The sequence below is a fragment of the Plectropomus leopardus genome, chromosome 10 (genome assembly GCF_008729295.1).
Source record: "Plectropomus leopardus isolate mb chromosome 10, YSFRI_Pleo_2.0, whole genome shotgun sequence".
NCBI lineage: Eukaryota > Metazoa > Chordata > Actinopteri > Perciformes > Serranidae > Plectropomus > Plectropomus leopardus.
This window is the reverse complement of record NC_056472.1, coordinates 31,503,101-31,522,558: the sequence shown is the minus strand read 5'-3', so window position 1 is coordinate 31,522,558 and position 19,458 is coordinate 31,503,101. Positions and strand designations below refer to the sequence as shown.

Genomic DNA, 19,458 nt, shown 5'->3' with positions numbered 1-19,458 from the left:
AAAAATGAAAATATCACACTGTAGAATGTCATTAAAAATGTTGAAATTGGTTAAAAAAAAAGGTTTTTGATGTGTGAAATGTGCCATTCAAAATATAACAATGGTATAGTGGCGGAAATTGTTGAAAATATCATGAAAACATCATAAAGCATGCCATCCAAAATAGCATGCAAAATTAATACTATACCATGTTGTCCAAAATCATGTCAAAAAGTCAAAAATTGTGTCTGAAAAGTAATACCTAAGCATGTGGTCCAAATCGGGTCAAAAAGTCATAAATTAGCTCAGGGTCCAAATTTGCATTACAAAGTCATACTATAGCACAGGGTCCAAAATTGCGTCAAAACGACATACTATAGCACGTGGTCCAAATTCGCAGAATACAATGTTGCAAAAATGGACAAAAACAGTCTAATATGGCAGGTGGAAAAAAGGACCCAAAATGCAAAAATGTCAAAATATGACATGTCCCAAAAACAGCTGAAAACACCTCAAAACAGCATAAAATGGCATGCCAAGGCACACCACAGCATAGAATATTGCAAAAATTGCCCCAAACACCCTAATATAGCATTTTAAAAAATAGCTGAAAAAGCAAGGCAAAAATGTCAAAATATGACATGTCCCAAAAACAGTTAAAAACACCATAAAATAGCATAAAATAGGGAGCCAAGACACACCATTGCATAGAATGTTGCAAAAACAGCCAAAAACATCATAATATTGCATGTTGAAAAAAATGACTGAAAAACCAAGGCTATAGTAAGGCAAAAATGTCAAAATATGACATGTCTCAAAAACAGCTGAAAACACGTCAAAACAGCATAAAATAGTGTGCCGAGACACGTCATGGCATAGAATGTTGCAAACACGGCCAAAAACACCATAATATTGCATGTTGAAAATATGAGCGAAAAACCAAGGCTATAGTAAGGTAAAATTGTCAAAATATGACATGTCTCAAAAACAGTTAAAAACACCATAAAGTAGCATAAAATAGGGTGCCAAGACATGCCATACTATAGGATATTGCAAAAACGGCCAATAACACCATAATATTGCATGTTGAAAAAATGACCGAAAAACCAAGGCAAAAATGGCAAAGGCAAAAGGCAAAAATGTCAAAATGTGACATGTCTCAAAAACAGTTAAAAACACCATAAAATAGCATAAAATAGGTTGCCGAGACACGCCATAGCAAAGAATTTTGCAAAAACAGCCAAAAACACCCAAATATGGCATGTTGAAAAAATGACCGAAAAACCAAGGCTATAGTAAGGCAAAAATGTCAAAATATGACATGTCTCAAAAACAGCTGAAAACACGTCAAAACAGCATAAAATAGCGTGCCGAGACACGTCATTGCATAGAATGTTGCAAACACGGCCAAAAACACCATAATATTGCATGTCGAAAATATGAGCGAAAAAACAAGGCTATAGTAAGGCAAAAATGTCAAAATATGACATGTCTCAAAAACAGTTAAAAACACCATAAAATAGAATAAAATAGGTTGCCGAGACACACCATTGCATAGAATGTTGCAAAAACGTCCAAAAACACGATAATATTGCATGTTGAAAAAATGACCGAAAAACCAAGGCTATAGTAAGGCAAAAATGTCAAAATATGACTTCTCTCAAAAACAGCTGAAAACATGTCAAAACAGCATAAAATAGCGTGCCGAGACAAGTCATGGCATAGAATGTTGCAAACACGGCCACAAAACACCATAATATTGCATGTCGAAAATATGAGCGAAAAACGAAGGCTATAGTAAGACAAAATTGTCAAAATATGACATGTCTCAAAAACAGTTAAATACACCATAAAATAGCATAAAATAGGGAGCCGAGACACGCCATAGCAAAGAATGTTGCAAAAACGTTCAAAAACACCATCATATTGAATGTTGAAAAAATGACCGAAAAACCAAGGCTATAGTAAGGCAAAAATGTCAAAATATGACATGTCCCAAAAACTGCTGAAAACATGTCAAAACAGCATAAAATAGGGAGCCGAGACACGCCATAGCAAAGAATGTTGCAAAAACAGCCAAAAACACCCAAATATGGCATGTCGAAAATATGAGCGAAAAACCAAGGCTATAGTAAGGCAAAAATGTCAAAATATGACATGTCTCAAAAACAGTTAAAAACACCATAAAATAGAATAAAATAGGTTGCCGAGACATGCCATACCATAGAATTTTGCAAAAATGGCCAATAATACCATAATATTGCATGTTGAAAAAAATGACTGAAAAACCAAGGCTATAGTAAGGCAAAAATGTCAAAATGTGACATGTCTCAAAAACAGTTAAAAACACCATAAAATAGCATAAAATAGGTTGCCGAGACACACCATTGCATAGAATGTTGCAAAAACGTCCAAAAACACCATAATATTGCATGTTGAAAAAATGACCGAAAAACCAAGGCTATAGTAAGGTAAAAATGTCAAAATATGACTTCTCTCAAAAACAGCTGAAAACACGTCAAAACAGCATAAAATAGCGTGCCGAGACAAGTCATGGCATAGAATGTTGCAAACACGGCCAAAAACACCATAATATTGCATGTCGAAAATATGAGCGAAAAACCAAGGCTATAGTAAGGCAAAAATGTCAAAATATGACATATCTCAAAAACAGTTAAAAACACCATAAAATAGCATAAAATAGGTTGCCGAGACAGGCCATAGCAAAGAATGTTGAAAAAACAGCCAAAAACACCCAAATATGGCATGTCGAAAATATGAGCGAAAAACCAAGGCTATAGTAAGGCAAAAATGTCAAAATATGACTTGTCTCAAAAACAGCTGAAAACACGTCAAAACAGCATAAAATAGCGTGCCGAGACATGCCATACTATAGGATTTTGCAAAAACGGCCAAAAACACCATAATATTGCATGTTGAAAAAATGACCGAAAAACCAAGGCTATAGTAAGGCAAAAATGTCAAAATATGACATGTGTCAAAAACAGTTAAAAACACCATAAAATAGCATAAAATAGGATGACGAGACATGCCATAGCAAAGAATGTTGCAAAAACGTTCAAAAACACCATAATATTGAATGTTGAAAAAATGACCGAAAAACCAAGGCTATAGTAAGGCAAAAATGTCAAAATATGACATGTCTCCGAAACAGCTGAAAACACGTCAAAACAGCATAAAATAGCGTGCTGAGACACGTCATTGCATAGAATGTTGCAAACAGCCAAAAACACCATAATATTGCATGGCGAAAATATGAGTGAAAAACCAAGGCTATAGTAAGGCAAAAATGTCAAAATGTGACATGTCTCAAAAACAGTTAAAAACACCATAAAATAGAATAAAATAGGATGCCGAGACCCGCCATAGCAAAGAATGCTGCAAAAACAGCCAAAAACAGCCAAATATGGCATGTTGAAAAAATGACTGAAAAACCAAGGCTATAGTAAGGCAAAAATGTCAAAATATGACATGTCCCAAAAACAGCTGAAAACATGTCAAAACAGCTTAAAATAGGGAGCCGAGACACGCCATAGCAAAGAATGTTGCAAAAACAGAAAAGCCAAAAAACCCAAATATGGCTTCTTTTTTTGAAATCATGTTCTTTTCTATTGAAAGTCACTATGACATGTCTCAAAAACAGTCCACCATAATGTAATAGGTTTGCCGAACACCAAGTCATTCATAGGTATATGTTGCAAAACATGGCAATTAAACACCATAATGATTGCATGTCTTGAAAAAATGACCCAAAACAAGGCTATAGTATGGAAAAAATGTCAAAATATGACATGTCCAAAAACAGCTGAAAACACCATGTCAAAACAGCATAAAATAGCGTGCCGAGACACACGCCATAGCATAGAATTTTGCAAAAAAAAAAAAACACCATAATATTGCATGTTAGAAAAAATGACCAAAAACCAAGGCTATAGTATGGCAAAAATGTCAAAATGACATGTCCAAAAAACAGCTGAAAAACGCCTCAAAACAACATAAAATAGCGTGCCAACGAGACACGCCATAGCATAGAATTTTGCAAAAACATGCCAAAAACACAGCAAATATTGCATGTCAGAAAAATGACCGCGAAAAAACCAAGGCTATAGTAAGGCAAAAATGTCAAAATATGACATGTCCAAAAAACAGCTGGAAACACTCAAAACAGCATAAAAATAGCGTTGTGCCGAGACACGCCATAGCAAAGAATTTTGCAAAAAAAAGCCAAAAACACCCTAAATATTGAATGTCAGAAAAATGACCGAAAAACAAGGCTATAGTAAGGCAAAAATGTCAAAATATGACATGTCCCAAAAACAGCTGAAAACACCTCAAAACAGCATAAAATAGCATGCAAGAGACACCATAGCATAGAATTTGCAAAAACATGCCAAAAAACAGCAGAATATTGCATGTCAGAAAAATGACGAAAAAGCCAAGGCTATAGTAAGGCAAAAATGTCAAAATATGACATGTCCCAAAAACAGCTGGAAACATGTCAAAACAGCATAAAATAGTGTGCCGAGACACGCCATAGCATAGAATTTGCAAAAACATCAAAAACACCCTAAATTTGAATGTCAGAAAAAATACTAAAAAAAAAAAGGCTATAGTAAGGCAAAAATGTCAAAATATGACATGTCCCAAAAACAGCTGGAAAACCTCAAAACAGCATAAAATAGGTGCCGAGACACGCCATAGCATAGAATTTGCAAAAACAAAAAAAACCATAATATTGCATGTCAAAAAATGACCGAAAAAAGGGCTATAGTAAGGGCAAAAATGTCAAAATATGACATGTCCCAAAAACAGCTGGAAACACCATCAAAACAGCATAAAATAGCGTGCCAAGACACACGTCATAGCAAAGAATGTTTCAAAAACAGCCAAAAACACCATAATATTGCATGTTGAAAAAATGACCAAAAAAACCAAGGCTATAGTAAGGCAAAAATGTCAAAATATGACATGTCCAAAAACAGCTGCAAAACACCATCAAAACAGCATAAAATAGGTGCCGAGAACACGCCATAGCATAGAATGTTTCAAAAACAAACCAAAACACCATAATATTGCAAGTGTCGAAAAAAATGACCAAAAAACCAAGGCTATAGTAAGGCAAAAATGTCAAAATATGACATGTCCAAAAACAGCTGGAAAACACAAAAAAGCATAAAAAATAGCATCCGAGACACGCCATAGCATAGAATTTTGCAAAAACAGCCAAAAACACCCTAATTTTGATGTCAGAAAAATGACTAAAAAAGCAAGGCTATAGTATGGCAAAAATGTCAAAATATGACATGTCCCAAAAACAGCTGAAAACCTCAAAACAGCATAAAATAGCGTGCCAAGACACGCCATAGCATCAGAATTTGCAAAAACATGCCAAAAAACAGCAGAATTTGATGGCATGTCAGAAAAAATGACCGAAAAACAAGGCTATAGTAAGGCAAAAATGTCAAAATATGACATGTCCCAAAAACAGCTGGAAACGCCTCAAAACAGCATAAAATAGCGTGCCAAGACACGCCATAGCAAAGAATGTTTCAAAAACGACAAAAACACCATAATATTGCATGTTGAAAAAATGACCAAAAAAACCAAGGCTATAGTAAGGCAAAAATGTCAAAATATGACATGTCCCAAAAACAGCTGCAAAACATGTCAAAACAGCATAAAATGGTGTGCTGAGACACGCCATAGCATAGAATTTTGCAAAAACATCAAAAACCACCAAAATTTTGATGTCAGAAAAATGACCAAAAAACCAAGGCTATAGTAAGGCAAAAAATGTCAAAATATGACATGTCCAAAAACAGCTGCAAACATGTCAAAACAGCATAAAATAGTGTGCTGAGACACGCCATAGCATAGAATGTTTCAAAAACAAACAAAAACACCATAATATTGCATGTCGAAAAAATGACCAAAAAACCAAGGCTATAGTAAGGCAAAAATGTCAAAATATGACATGTCCCAAAAACAGCTGAAAACACCTCAAAACAGCATAAAATAGCGTGCCAAGACACGCCATAGCATAGAATTTTGCAAAACACGCCAAAAACACCATAATTTTGCATGTCAGAAAAATGACCGAAAAAACCAAGGCTATAGTAAGGCAAAAATGTCAAAATATGACATGTCCCAAAAACAGCTGGAAAACACCATCAAAACAGCATAAAATAGCGTCCTGTGACACGCCATAGCATAGAATTTTGCAAAAACAGCCAAAAACCACCTAATTTTGAATGTCAAAAATATGACCGAAAAAGCAAGGCTATAGTAAGGCAAAAATGTCAAAATATGACATGTCCCAAAAACAGCTGGAAACACCTCAAAACAGCATAAAATAGCGTGCCAAGACACGTCATAGCAAAGAATGTTTCAAAAACAGACAAAAACACCACCATAAATATTGCATGTTGAAAAAAATGACCAAAAAACCAAGGCTATAGTAAGGCAAAAATGTCAAAATATGACATGTCCCAAAAACAGCTGGAAAACACCAAAAACAGCATAAAATAGCGTGCCAAGAGACACGCATAGCATAGAATTTTGCAAAAAACAGCCAAAAACACCATAATTTTGCATGTCAGAAAAATGACCGAAAAAAAGCAAGGCTATAGTATGGCAAAAATGTCAAAATATGACATGTCCCAAAAACAGCTGGAAACATGTCAAAACAGCATAAAATAGTGTGCTGAGACACGCCATAGCATAGAAATTTGCAAAAACAGCAAAAAACACCCTAATTTTGAATGTCAGAAAAAATGACTAAAAAAGCAAGGCTATAGTAAGGCAAAAATGTCAAAATATGACATGTCCCAAAAACTGCTGGAAAACCTCAAAACAGCATAAAATAGCGTGCCGAGACACGCCATAGCATAGAATTTTGCAAAAACATCAAAAACCATCCTAATTTCGATGTCAGAAAAATGACTGAAAAAGCAAGGCTATAGTATGGCAAAAATGTCAAAATATGACATGTCCCAAAAACTGCTGGAAAAACACTTCAAAACAACATAAAATAGCGTGCCAAGAGACGTCATAGCAAAGAATGTTTCAAAAAAACAGACAAAAACACCATAATATTGCATGTTGAAAAAATGACCAAAAAACCAAGGCTATAGTATGGCAAAAATGTCAAAATATGACATGTCCCAAAAACAGCTGGAAAACATGCCTCAAAACAGCATAAAATAGCATTCCAAGAGATGCCATAGCATAGAATTTTGCAAAAACATCAAAAACACACCCTAATTTTGAATGTCAGAAAAATGACTAAAAAAGCAAGGCTATAGTAAGGCAAAAATGACAAAATATGACATGTCCCAAAAACTGCTGGAAACATGTCAAAACAGCATAAAATGGTGTGCTGAGACACGCCATAGCATAGAATTTTGCAAAAACATCAAAAACATCCTAAATTTGAATGTCAGAAAAAATGACCAAAAAACCAAGGCTATAGTATGGCAAAAATGTCAAAATATGACATGTCCCAAAAACAGCTGCAAACATGTCAAAACAGCATAAAATAGTGTGCTGAGACACGCCATAGCATAGAATGTTTCAAAAAACAAACAAAAACACCATAATATTGCAAGTCGAAAAAATGACCAAAAAAACCAAGGCTATAGTAAGGCAAAAATGTCAAAATATGACATGTCCAAAAACAGCTGGAAATGCCTCAAAACAGCATAAAATAGCATCCTGAGACACGCCATAGCATAGAATTTTGCAAAAACATCAAAAACACCCTAATTTTGAATGTCAGAAAAATGACTAAAAAAGCAAGGCTATAGTATGGCAAAAATGTCAAAATATGACATGTCCCAAAAAACTGCTGGAAACACCTCAAAACAACATAAAATAGCGTGCCAAGAGACGCCATAGCAAAGAATGTTTCAAAAACAGACAAAAACACCATAATATTGCATGTTGAAAAAATGACCAAAAAACCAAGGTATAGTATGGCAAAAATGTCAAAATATGACATGTCCCAAAAACAGCTGGAAAACACCTCAAAACAGCATAAAATAGCATTCCAAGAGATGCCATAGCATAGAATTTTTGCAAAAACATCAAAAAACATCCTAATTTTGAATGTCAGAAAAAATGACCAAAAAAACCAAGGCTATAGTAAGGCAAAAATGTCAAAATATGACATGTCCCAAAAACAGCTGCAAACATGTCAAAACAGCATAAAATAGTGTGCTGAGACACGCCATAGCATAGAATGTTTCAAAAACATGCAAACAAAAACACCATAATATTGCAAGTTTAAAAAAAAATGACCAAAAAACCAAGGCTATAGTATGGCAAAAATGTCAAAATATGACATGTCCCAAAAAACAGCTGGAAATGCCTCAAAACAGCATAAAATAGCGTGCCAAGAGACGCCATAGCATCAGATTTTGCAAAAAAAACATGCAAAAACAGCAGAATTTTGAATGTCAGAAAAATGACCGAAAAAGCAAGGCTATAGTAAGGCAAAAATGTCAAAATATGACATGTCCCAAAAACAGCTGGAACGCCTCAAAACAGCATAAAATAGCGTCCTGTGACACGCCATAGCATAGAATTTTGCAAAAACATCAAAAACCATCCTAATTTTGAATGTCAGAAAAATGACCGAAAAAGCAAGGCTATAGTAAGGCAAAAATGTCAAAATATGACATGTCCCAAAAACAGCTGGAAAACACCTCAAAACAGCATAAAATAGCGTCCTGCCAAGACACGCCATAGCATAGAATTTTGCAAAAACATCAAAAAAACCACCCTAATTTTGAATGTCAGAAAAATGACTAAAAAAGCAAGGCTATAGTATGGCAAAAATGTCAAAATATGACATGTCCCAAAAACTGCTGGAAACACTTCAAAACAACATAAAATAGCGTGCCAAGAGACGTCATAGCAAAGAATGTTTCAAAAACAGACAAAAACACCATAATATTGCATGTTGAAAAAATGACCAAAAAACAAGGCTATAGTATGGCAAAAATGTCAAAATATGACATGTCCCAAAAACAGCTGCAAACATGTCAAAAAACAGCATAAAATAGTGTCCTGTGACACGCCATAGCATAGAATTTTGCAAAAACATCAAAAACCACCCTAATTTTGAATGTCAGAAAAAATGACTAAAAAAGCAAGGCTATAGTATGGCAAAAAAAAATGTCAAAATATGACATGTCCCAAAAACTGCTGGAAACACTTCAAAACAACATAAAATAGTGTGCTGAGACACGCCATAGCATAGAATGTTTCAAAAAAACAAAAACACCATAATATTGCATGTCGAAAAAATGACCAAAAAACCAAGGCTATAGTAAGGCAAAAATGTCAAAATATGACATGTCCCAAAAACAGCTGGAAATGCCTCAAAAACAGCATAAAATAGCGTGCCAAGAGACGCCATAGCATCGAATTTTGCAAAAACACGCCAAAAACACCAGAATTTTGAATGTCAGAAAAATGACCGAAAAAGCAAGGCTATAGTAAGGCAAAAATGTCAAAATATGACATGTCCCAAAAACTGCTGGAAACGCCTCAAAACAACATAAAATAGCATGACAAGAGACGCCATAGCATAGAATTTTGCAAAAACATGCCAAAAACAGCAGAATTTTGAATGTCAGAAAAATGACCGAAAAAGCAAGGCTATAGTATGGCAAAAATGTCAAAATATGACATGTCCCAAAAACTGCTGGAAACGCCTCAAAAACAGCATAAAATAGCGTGCTGAGACACGCCATAGCATAGAATTTTGCAAAAACATCAAAAACCATCCTAATTTTGAATGTCAGAAAAATGACCGAAAAAGCAAGGCTATAGTAAGGCAAAAATGTCAAAATATGACATGTCCCAAAAAACTGCTGGAAACACTTCAAAACAAACATAAAATAGCGTGCCAAGAGACGTCATAGCAAAGAATGTTTCAAAAACAGACAAAAACACCATAATATTGCATGTTGAAAAAATGACCAAAAAACCAAGGCTATAGTATGGCAAAAAAATGTCAAAATATGACATGTCCCAAAAACAGCTGGAAATGCCTCAAAACAGCATAAAATAGCATGCAAGAGATGCCATAGCATAGAATTTTGCAAAAACATCAAAAACCATCCTAATTTTGAATGTCAGAAAAATGACCAAAAAACCAAGGCTATAGTAAGGCAAAAATGTCAAAATATGACATGTCCCAAAAACAGCTGCAAAACATGTCAAAAACAGCATAAAATAGTGTGCTGAGACACGCCATAGCATAGAATGTTTCAAAAACAAACAAAAACACCATAATATTGCAAGTCGAAAAAATGACCAAAAAAACAAGGCTATAGTATGGCAAAAATGTCAAAATATGACATGTCCCAAAAACAGCTGGAAATGCCTCAAAACAGCATAAAATAGCGTGCCAAGAGACGCCATAGCATCAGAATTTTGAAAACATGCCAAAAACACCAGAATTTTGAATGTCAGAAAAATGACCGAAAAAGCAAGGCTATAGTAAGGCAAAAATGTCAAAATATGACATGTCCCAAAAACAGCTGGAAACGCCTCAAAACAGCATAAAATAGCGTGCCAAGAGACACGCCATAGCATAGAATTTTGCAAAAACATCAAAAACCATCCTAATTTTGAATGTCAGAAAAATGACCGAAAAAGCAAGGCTATAGTAAGGCAAAAATGTCAAAATATGACATGTCCCAAAAAACTGCTGGAAACACTTCAAAACAACATAAAATAGCGTGCCAAGAGACGTCATAGCAAAGAATGTTTCAAAAACAGACAAAAACACCATAATATTGCATGTTGAAAAAATGACCAAAAAACCAAGGCTATAGTATGGCAAAAATGTCAAAATATGACATGTCCCAAAAACAGCTGCAAACATGTCAAAACAGCATAAAATAGCGTGTGCTGAGACACGCCATAGCATAGAATTTTGCAAAAACATCAAAAACACATCCTAATTTTGAATGTCAGAAAAATGACCAAAAAACCAAGGCTATAGTATATGGCAAAAATGTCAAAATATGACATGTCCCAAAAACTGCTGCAAACATGTCAAAACAGCATAAAATAGTGTGCTGAGACACGCCATAGCATAGAATGTTTTGCAAAAACAAACAAAAAAAACCATAATATTGCAAGTCGAAAAAATGACCAAAAAACAAGGCTATAGTAAGGCAAAAATGTCAAAATATGACATGTCCCAAAACAGCTGGAAATGCCTCAAAACAGCATAAAATAGCGTGCCAAGAGACGCCATAGCATCGAATTTTGAAAACACGCCAAAAACAGCAGAATTTTGAATGTCAGAAAAATGACCGAAAAAGCAAGGCTATAGTAAGGCAAAAATGTCAAAATATGACATGTCCCAAAAACAGCTGGAAATGCCTCAAAACAGCATAAAATAGCGTCCTGACACGCCATAGCATAGAATTTTGCAAAAACATCAAAAACCACCCTAATTTTGAATGTCAGAAAAATGACTAAAAAAGCAAGGCTATAGTATGGCAAAAATGTCAAAATATGACATGTCCCAAAAACTGCTGGAAACACTTCAAAACAACATAAAATAGCGTGCCAAGAGACGTCATAGCAAAGAATGTTTCAAAAACAGACAAAAAACACCATAATATTGCATGTTGAAAAAATGACCAAAAAACCAAGGCTATAGTATGGCAAAAATGTCAAAATATGACATGTCCCAAAAACAGCTGCAAACATGTCAAAACAGCATAAAAATGGTGTGCCTGTGACACGCCATAGCATAGAATTTTGCAAAAACATCAAAAACCACCCTAATTTTGAATGTCAGAAAAATGACTAAAAAAGCAAGGCTATAGTATGGCAAAAATGTCAAAATATGACATGTCCCAAAAACTGCTGGAAACACTTCAAAACAACATATAAATAGCGTGCCAAGAGACGTCATAGCAAAGAATGTTTCAAAAACAGACAAAAACACCATAATATTGCATGTTGAAAAAATGACCAAAAAACCAAGGCTATAGTATGGCAAAAATGTCAAAATATGACATGTCCCAAAAACAGCTGGAAAACATGTCAAAACAGCATAAAATAGTGTCCTGTGACACGCCATAGCATAGAATTTTGCAAAAACATCAAAAACCACCCTAATTTTGAATGTCAGAAAAATGACTAAAAAAGCAAGGCTATAGTATGGCAAAAATGTCAAAATATGACATGTCCCAAAAACTGCTGGAAACACTTCAAAACAACATAAAATAGCGTGCCAAGAGACGTCATAGCAAAGAATGTTTCAAAAACAGACAAAAACACCATAATATTGCATGTTGAAAAAATGACCAAAAAAAGCAAGGCTATAGTATGGCAAAAATGTCAAAATATGACATGTCCCAAAAACAGCTGGAAACATCTCAAAACAGCATAAAATGTGTGCTGAGACACGCCATAGCATAGAATTTTGCAAAAACATCAAAAACCATCCTAATTTTTGAATGTCAGAAAAATGACCAAAAAACCAAGGCTATAGTATGGCAAAAATGTCAAAATATGACATGTCCCAAAAACTGCTGCAAACATGTCAAAACAGCATAAAATAGTGTGCTGAGACACGCCATAGCATAGAATGTTTCAAAAACAAACAAAAACACCATAATATTGCAAGTCGAAAAAATGACCAAAAAACCAAGGCTATAGTATGGCAAAAATGTCAAAATATGACATGTCCCAAAAACAGCTGGAAATGCCTCAAAACAGCATAAAATAGCGTGCCAAGAGACGCCATAGCATCGAATTTTGAAAAAACACGCCAGAAAACAGCAGAATTTTGAATGTCAGAAAAATGACCGAAAAAAGCAAGGCTATAGTAAGGCAAAAATGTCAAAATATGACATGTCCTAAAAAACTGCTGGAAACGCCTCAAAACAACATAAAATAGCATGACAAGAGACGCCATAGCATAGAATTTTGTGAACATGCCAGAAGACAGCAGAATTTTAAATGTCAGAAAAATGACCGAAAAAGCAAGGCTATATAGTATAGTATGGCAAAAATGTCAAAATATGACATGTCCCAAAAACTGCTGGAAACGCCTCAAAACAGCATAAAATAGCGTGCTGAGACACGCCATAGCATAGAGTTTTGCAAAAACATCAAAAACCATCCTAATTTTGAATGTCAGAAAAATGACCGAAAAAAAGCAAGGCTATAGTATGGCAAAAATGTCAAAATATGACATGTCCCAAAAACTGCTGGAAACACTTCAAAACAACATAAAATAGCGTGCCAAGAGACGTCATAGCAAAGAATGTTTCAAAAACAGACAAAAACACCATAATATTGCATGTTGAAAAAAATGACCAAAAAACCAAGGCTATAGTATGGCAAAAATGTCAAAATATGACATGTCCCAAAAACAGCTGGAAATGCCTCAAAACAGCATAAAATAGCGTCCAAGAGACGCCATAGCATAGAATTTTGCAAAAACATCAAAAACCACCCTAATTTTGAATGTCAGAAAAATGACTAAAAAAAGCAAGGCTATAGTAAGGCAAAAATGACAAAATATGACATGTCCCAAAAACTGCTGGAAACATGTCAAAACAGCATAAAATAGTGTGCTGAGACACGCCATAGCATAGAATTTTGCAAAAACATCAAAAACCATCCTAATTTTGAATGTCAGAAAAATGACCAAAAAACAAGGCTATAGTATGGCAAAAATGTCAAAATATATGACATGTCCCAAAAACAGCTGGAAATGCCTCAAAACAGCATAAAATAGCGTGCCAAGAGACGCCATAGCATCAGATTTTGAAAACATGCCAGAAAACAGCAGAATTTTGAATGTCAGAAAAATGACCGAAAAAGCAAGGCTATAGTAAGGCAAAAATGTCAAAATATGACATGTCCCAAAAAACAGCTGGAAATGCCTCAAAACAGCATAAAATAGCGTGCTGAGACACGCCATAGCATAGAATTTTGCAAAAACATCAAAAACCACCCTAATTTTGAATGTCAGAAAAATGACTAAAAAAAAGCAAGGCTATAGTATGGCAAAAATGTCAAAATATGACATGTCCCAAAAACTGCTGGAAACACGTCAAAACAACATAAAATAGCGTGCTGAGACACGCCATAGCATAGAATGTTTCAAAAACTGACAAAAACACCATAATATTGCATGTCGAAAAAATGACCAAAAACCAAGGCTATAGTAAGGTAAAAATGTCAAAATATGACATGTCTCAAAAACTCCTGGAAACGTCTCAAAACAGCATAAAATAGCGTGCAAGAGACGCCATAGCATAGAATTTTGAAAAACGCCAAAAACAGCAGAATTTTGAATGTCAGAAAAATGACCGAAAAAGCAAGGCTATAGTATGGCAAAAATGACAAAATATGACATGTCCCAAACACTGCTGGAAACATGTCAAAACAGCATAAAATAGTGTGCTGAGACACGCCATAGCATAGAATTTTGCAAAAACATCAAAAACCACCCTAATTTTGAATGTCAGAAAAATGACTAAAAAAAGCAAGGCTATAGTATGGCAAAAATGTCAAAATATGACATGTCCCAAAAACTGCTGGAAACGCCTCAAAACAGCATAAAATAGCGTGCTGAGACACGCCATAGCATAGAGTTTTGCAAAAACATCAAAAACCATCCTAATTTTGAATGTCAGAAAAATGACCGAAAAAAGCAAGGCTATAGTATGGCAAAAATGTCAAAATATGACATGTCCCAAAAACAGCTGGAAATGCCTCAAAACAGCATAAAATAGCATTCCAAGAGACGCCATAGCATAGAATTTTGCAAAAACATCAAAAACACCCTAATTTTGAATGTCAGAAAAACTAAAAAAGCAAGGCTATAGTATGGCAAAAATGTCAAAATATGACATGTCCCAAAAACTGCTGGAAACTCTCAAAACATCATTAAAATGATGTACCAAGAGATGCCATAGCATAGAATTTTACAAAAAACGCCCAAAACACCATGATATTGAATGTCTGAAAAATGACTGAAAAAGCAAGGCTATAGTAAGGCAAAAATGTCAAAATATGACATGTCCCAAAAACTGCTGGAAACGTCAAAACAGCATAAAATAGCGTGCTGAGACACGCCATAGCATAGAATTTTCAAAAACAAACAAAAAACCATAATATTGAATGTCGAAAAAATGACCAAAAAAGCAAGGCTATAGTAAGGCAAAAATGTCAAAATATGACATGTCCCAAAAACAGCTGGAAAATGCCTCAAAACAGCATAAAATAGCGTGCTGAAGACACGCCATAGCATAGAATTTTGCAAAAACATCAAAAACCATCCTAATTTTGAATGTCAGAAAAATGACCAAAAAAAGCAAGGCTATAGTATGGCAAAAATGTCAAAATATGACATGTCCTAAAAACTGCTAGAAACACATCAAAACAACATAAAATAGCGTGCTGAGACACGCCATAGCATATAATGTTTCAAAAACTGACGAAAACACCATAATATTGCAAGTCGAAAAAATGACACAAAAAAGCAAGGCTATAGTAAGGCAAAAAATGTCAAAATATGACATGTCCCAAAAACAGTGGAATGCCTCAAAACAGCATAAAATAGCATTCCAAGAGACACCATAGCATAGAATTTTGCAAAACATCAAAAACCATCCTAATTTTGAATGTCAGAAAAATAACTAAAAAAAACAAGGCTATAGTATGGCAAAAATGTCAAAATATGACATGTCTCAAAAACAGCTGGAAATGCCTCAAAACAGCATAAAATAGCGTGCCAAGAGACGCCATAGCATCGAATTTTGAAAATATGCCAGAAAACAGCAGAATTTTGAATGTCAGAAAAATGACCGAAAAAGCAAGGCAATAGTAAGGCAAAAATGTCAAAATATGACATGTCCCAAAAAACTGGTGGAAACGCCTCAAAACAGCATAAAATAGCGTGCTGAGACACGCCATAGCATAGAGTTTTGCAAAAACATCAAAAACCATCCTAATTTTGAATGTCAGAAAAATGACCGAAAAAAAGCAAGGCTATAGTATGGCAAAAATGTCAAAATATGACATGTCCCAAAAAACTGCTGGGAACACGTCAAAACAACATAAAATAGCGTGCCAAGAGACGTCATAGCAAAGAATGTTTCAAAAACAGACAAAAACACCATAATATTGCACGTTGAAAAAATGACCCAAAAACAAGGCTATAGTATGGCAAAAATGTCAAAATATGACATGTCCCAAAAACAGCTGGAAAAGCCTCAAAACAGCATAAAATAGCATTCCAAGAGATGCCATAGCATAGAATTTTGCAAAAACATCAAAAACCATCCTAATTTTGAATGTCAGAAAAATGACTAAAAAAGCAAGGCTATAGTATGGCAAAAATGTCAAAATATGACATGTCCCAAAAACTCTGGAAACGCCTCAAAACAACATAAAATAGCGTGCCGAGACACGCCATAGCATAGAATGTTTCAAAAACTGACAAAAACACCATAATATTGCAAGTCGAAAAAATGACCAAAAACCAAGGCTATAGTAAGGCAAAAATGTCAAAATATGACATGTCCCAAAAACAGCTGGAAATGCCTCAAAACAGCATAAAATAGCATTCCAAGAGATGCCATAGCATCGAATTTTGAAAACATGCCAAAAACAGCATAATTTTGAATGTCAGAAAAATGACCGAAAAACCAAGGCTATAGTATGGCAAAAATGTCAAAATATGTCATGTCCCAAAAACAGCTGGAAACGCCTCAAAACAGCATAAAATAGCGTCCTGTGACACGCCATAGCATAGAGTTTTGCAAAAACATCAAAAACCACCCTAATTTTGAATGTCGAAAAATGACTAAAAAAGCAAGGCTATAGTATGGCAAAAATGTCAAAATATGACATGTCCCAAAAACTGCTGGAAAAACATGTCAAAACAGCATAAAATAGCGTGCTGAGACACGCCATAGCATAGAATTTTGTCAAAAACTGACAAAAACACCATAATATTGAAGTCGAAAAAATGACCAAAAAAGCAAGGCTATAGTAAGGCAAAAATGTCAAAACATGACATGTCCCAAAAACTGCTGGAAACGCCTCAAAACAGCATAAAATAGCATTCCAAGAGATGCCATAGCATAGAATTTTGCAAAAACTTAAAAAACCCATCCTAATTTTGAGTGTCAGAAAAATGACTGAAAAACCAAGGCTATAGTATGCAAAAATGTCAAAATATGACATGTCCCAAAAACTCCTGGAAACGCCTCAAAACATCATAAAATGACGTGCCAAGACACACCATAGCATAGAATTTTGCAAAAACGCCCCAAAACACCATGATATTCAATGTCTGAAAAATGACCGAAAAAGCAAGGCTATAGTATGGCAAAAATGACAAAATATGACATGTCCCAAAAACTGCTGAAAAGACCTCAAAACAGCATAAAATAGCGTTCTGAGACGCCATAGCACAGAATGTTTCAAAAACGGCCAAAACCCCCATAACATTGCATGTTGAAAAAATGAATGAGCCTTGCGTGAGGTGTTTTTGATTATCCGGTTAAGTGCTCAATGAATTAAAGGTGTTGTTATTATAGTTATTGATATTATTATTGTGTACACATCATATTATAGTACGTCCTAAATAATGGTTTTACAATTTCATCGTAGGGTATGTATTCAAAAATAAGTAGAAAACATAATACTAAAGTATGTCATAAAAAATACGTACATATGTAAGTGCTCAGTATAATTTATCATTAAAAATGCCATAAAAACCTAAAAAAATGTATTTAACATGTTCAAAACAGCATGAAAAAAGTAAAGCGTGTCATTCAAATTTGCTTTAGAAATTCATAGTACAGCATACCTTAAAAATAAATATGCTGTCAAAAATATCATGAAAAAGTCACAGTACAGTATGTCTTCCAAAAAAGAAAAGAGTATAGTTTGCCAGTAAAAACATGCTAAATACGTCATAGTAAAATCTTTAAAAATGTCACAAAAAAAAACACTTTGCATAGTTTGTTAACAAACATAGCATTGGACTGTCATGGCAGGTCACTAAATATACAATAAAAACATCAGAGTATATTGTGACGACAAAAAATATGTCCAAAACATCATAGTGTAATATGTTGTTAAAAACGTTTAAAATGTCATCGTATAGTTAATCATTGAATAATCAAAGACATTTCATTTTATAATGTGCCATTAAAAATATCGTGAAATTGTGATTAGTTTGTCCTTAAAATTATCATCAAAAAGTTACAGTGAAGTCTGTCAATAAATGTGAGACAAAAAGTCAAGAGTACAGTTTGATAAAATTTGATTAAAATAAAAAAATTCAGGGTTCACCAGAATTATGACGAAATCTTTGAAGACAAATCGCCACAGTGGATTTAAAGGACGGCAGTATATACATGTGTTGTATATGTAAGATTTGAAGCTTGTGAAATCAGCTATAATGCTTTCCAGAGCACTCACGGATAAAAAAACAAAAGCTACGGTATGTTGAACCTCTGCTGTTTTGTTAACGCGGAGTGTGCAGCTGTGCACGAATGCATCAGACGTCCATTTCTGGAATATCAACACTGGTCGTCGTTCTCAAGCCTGTGAAATGGAAACTTCCCAGAGGATTTTTGGGGAGAAGATGCATTTAAGGAAACAGCTGTGTGGAGAAAACACACTAACCTCTAATAAAGCCTCTTTGTTTCTTTCAGCCATCTCACACGTCTCCTTCCGCCCCAACAAGTAGTTCTGTGGCAGGAGAGACAGACAGACTGCAAGTTAGCAACATAAACATTTGTATAGTTTTTAATTAAACAGGCTGACCTTTCAAAAACTATCTTGTGTGTGTGTGTGTGTGTGTGTGTGTGTGTGTGTGTGTGTGTGTGTGTGAGTCTGGGTCTCACCTGGGGGTTTTTGAACACAGCATACTTCTCGATGCGCTCGGTGAACATCAGGCGGTTCTGGCTGTCTCTGGTCCAGTTCAGCAGGTTCTCCACCAGGTTCTCATGATCCTCGAAGATCCGCTCTGAAGAGTCAAGAAGATTTTTTTTTTAATTCAGTTAATTCAGGTCAAAGCGGGACAGTCAAAACCAATAAAGGAACAATAATGGAAAAATACGCCACTGTATTATTTTGGGACTATGAATATGTTTAAATCAATCTGGACTTAAAACAATTATAACACAGAGCCGGAGGACTTAAACATGCTTAAAAACTCTGTAAAGATGAACACAACGCCTCAGTGCTTACATCGATTAATGTGCTGTTTACCGGTTTGGAAATGCACAGGAAATAAATAAGTAAAATAGTAATGTTCATCCTAACACTTCTACTGTTGTAACAGCAAATCTAACTGCTTTTACTGAGATGAATTCTGCTGAGATCATTTTTATAACAATGAAAATGATATAAACTATAATAATATATCAATAATAATAATATCAACCA

The 19,458-nt window shown here is 34.7% G+C and overlaps 1 protein-coding gene across 4 annotated transcripts in view; it reads right to left on the bottom strand.

Moving 5' to 3' along the window:
- Positions 1 to 19,458, bottom strand: part of LOC121949609 (ras-associated and pleckstrin homology domains-containing protein 1-like) — a 97,275-nt gene that overhangs the window by 12,627 nt on the left and 65,190 nt on the right. For all 4 annotated transcript variants that reach the window (XM_042495348.1, XM_042495350.1, XM_042495349.1 and 1 more), the window contains 2 exons: positions 18,915 to 19,036; positions 18,694 to 18,759 (listed from right to left, as the gene is read on the bottom strand). In XM_042495348.1, coding sequence (XP_042351282.1) covers positions 18,694 to 18,759; positions 18,915 to 19,036 — 188 coding nt within the window. The remainder of the gene's footprint in view (positions 1 to 18,693; positions 18,760 to 18,914; positions 19,037 to 19,458) is intronic.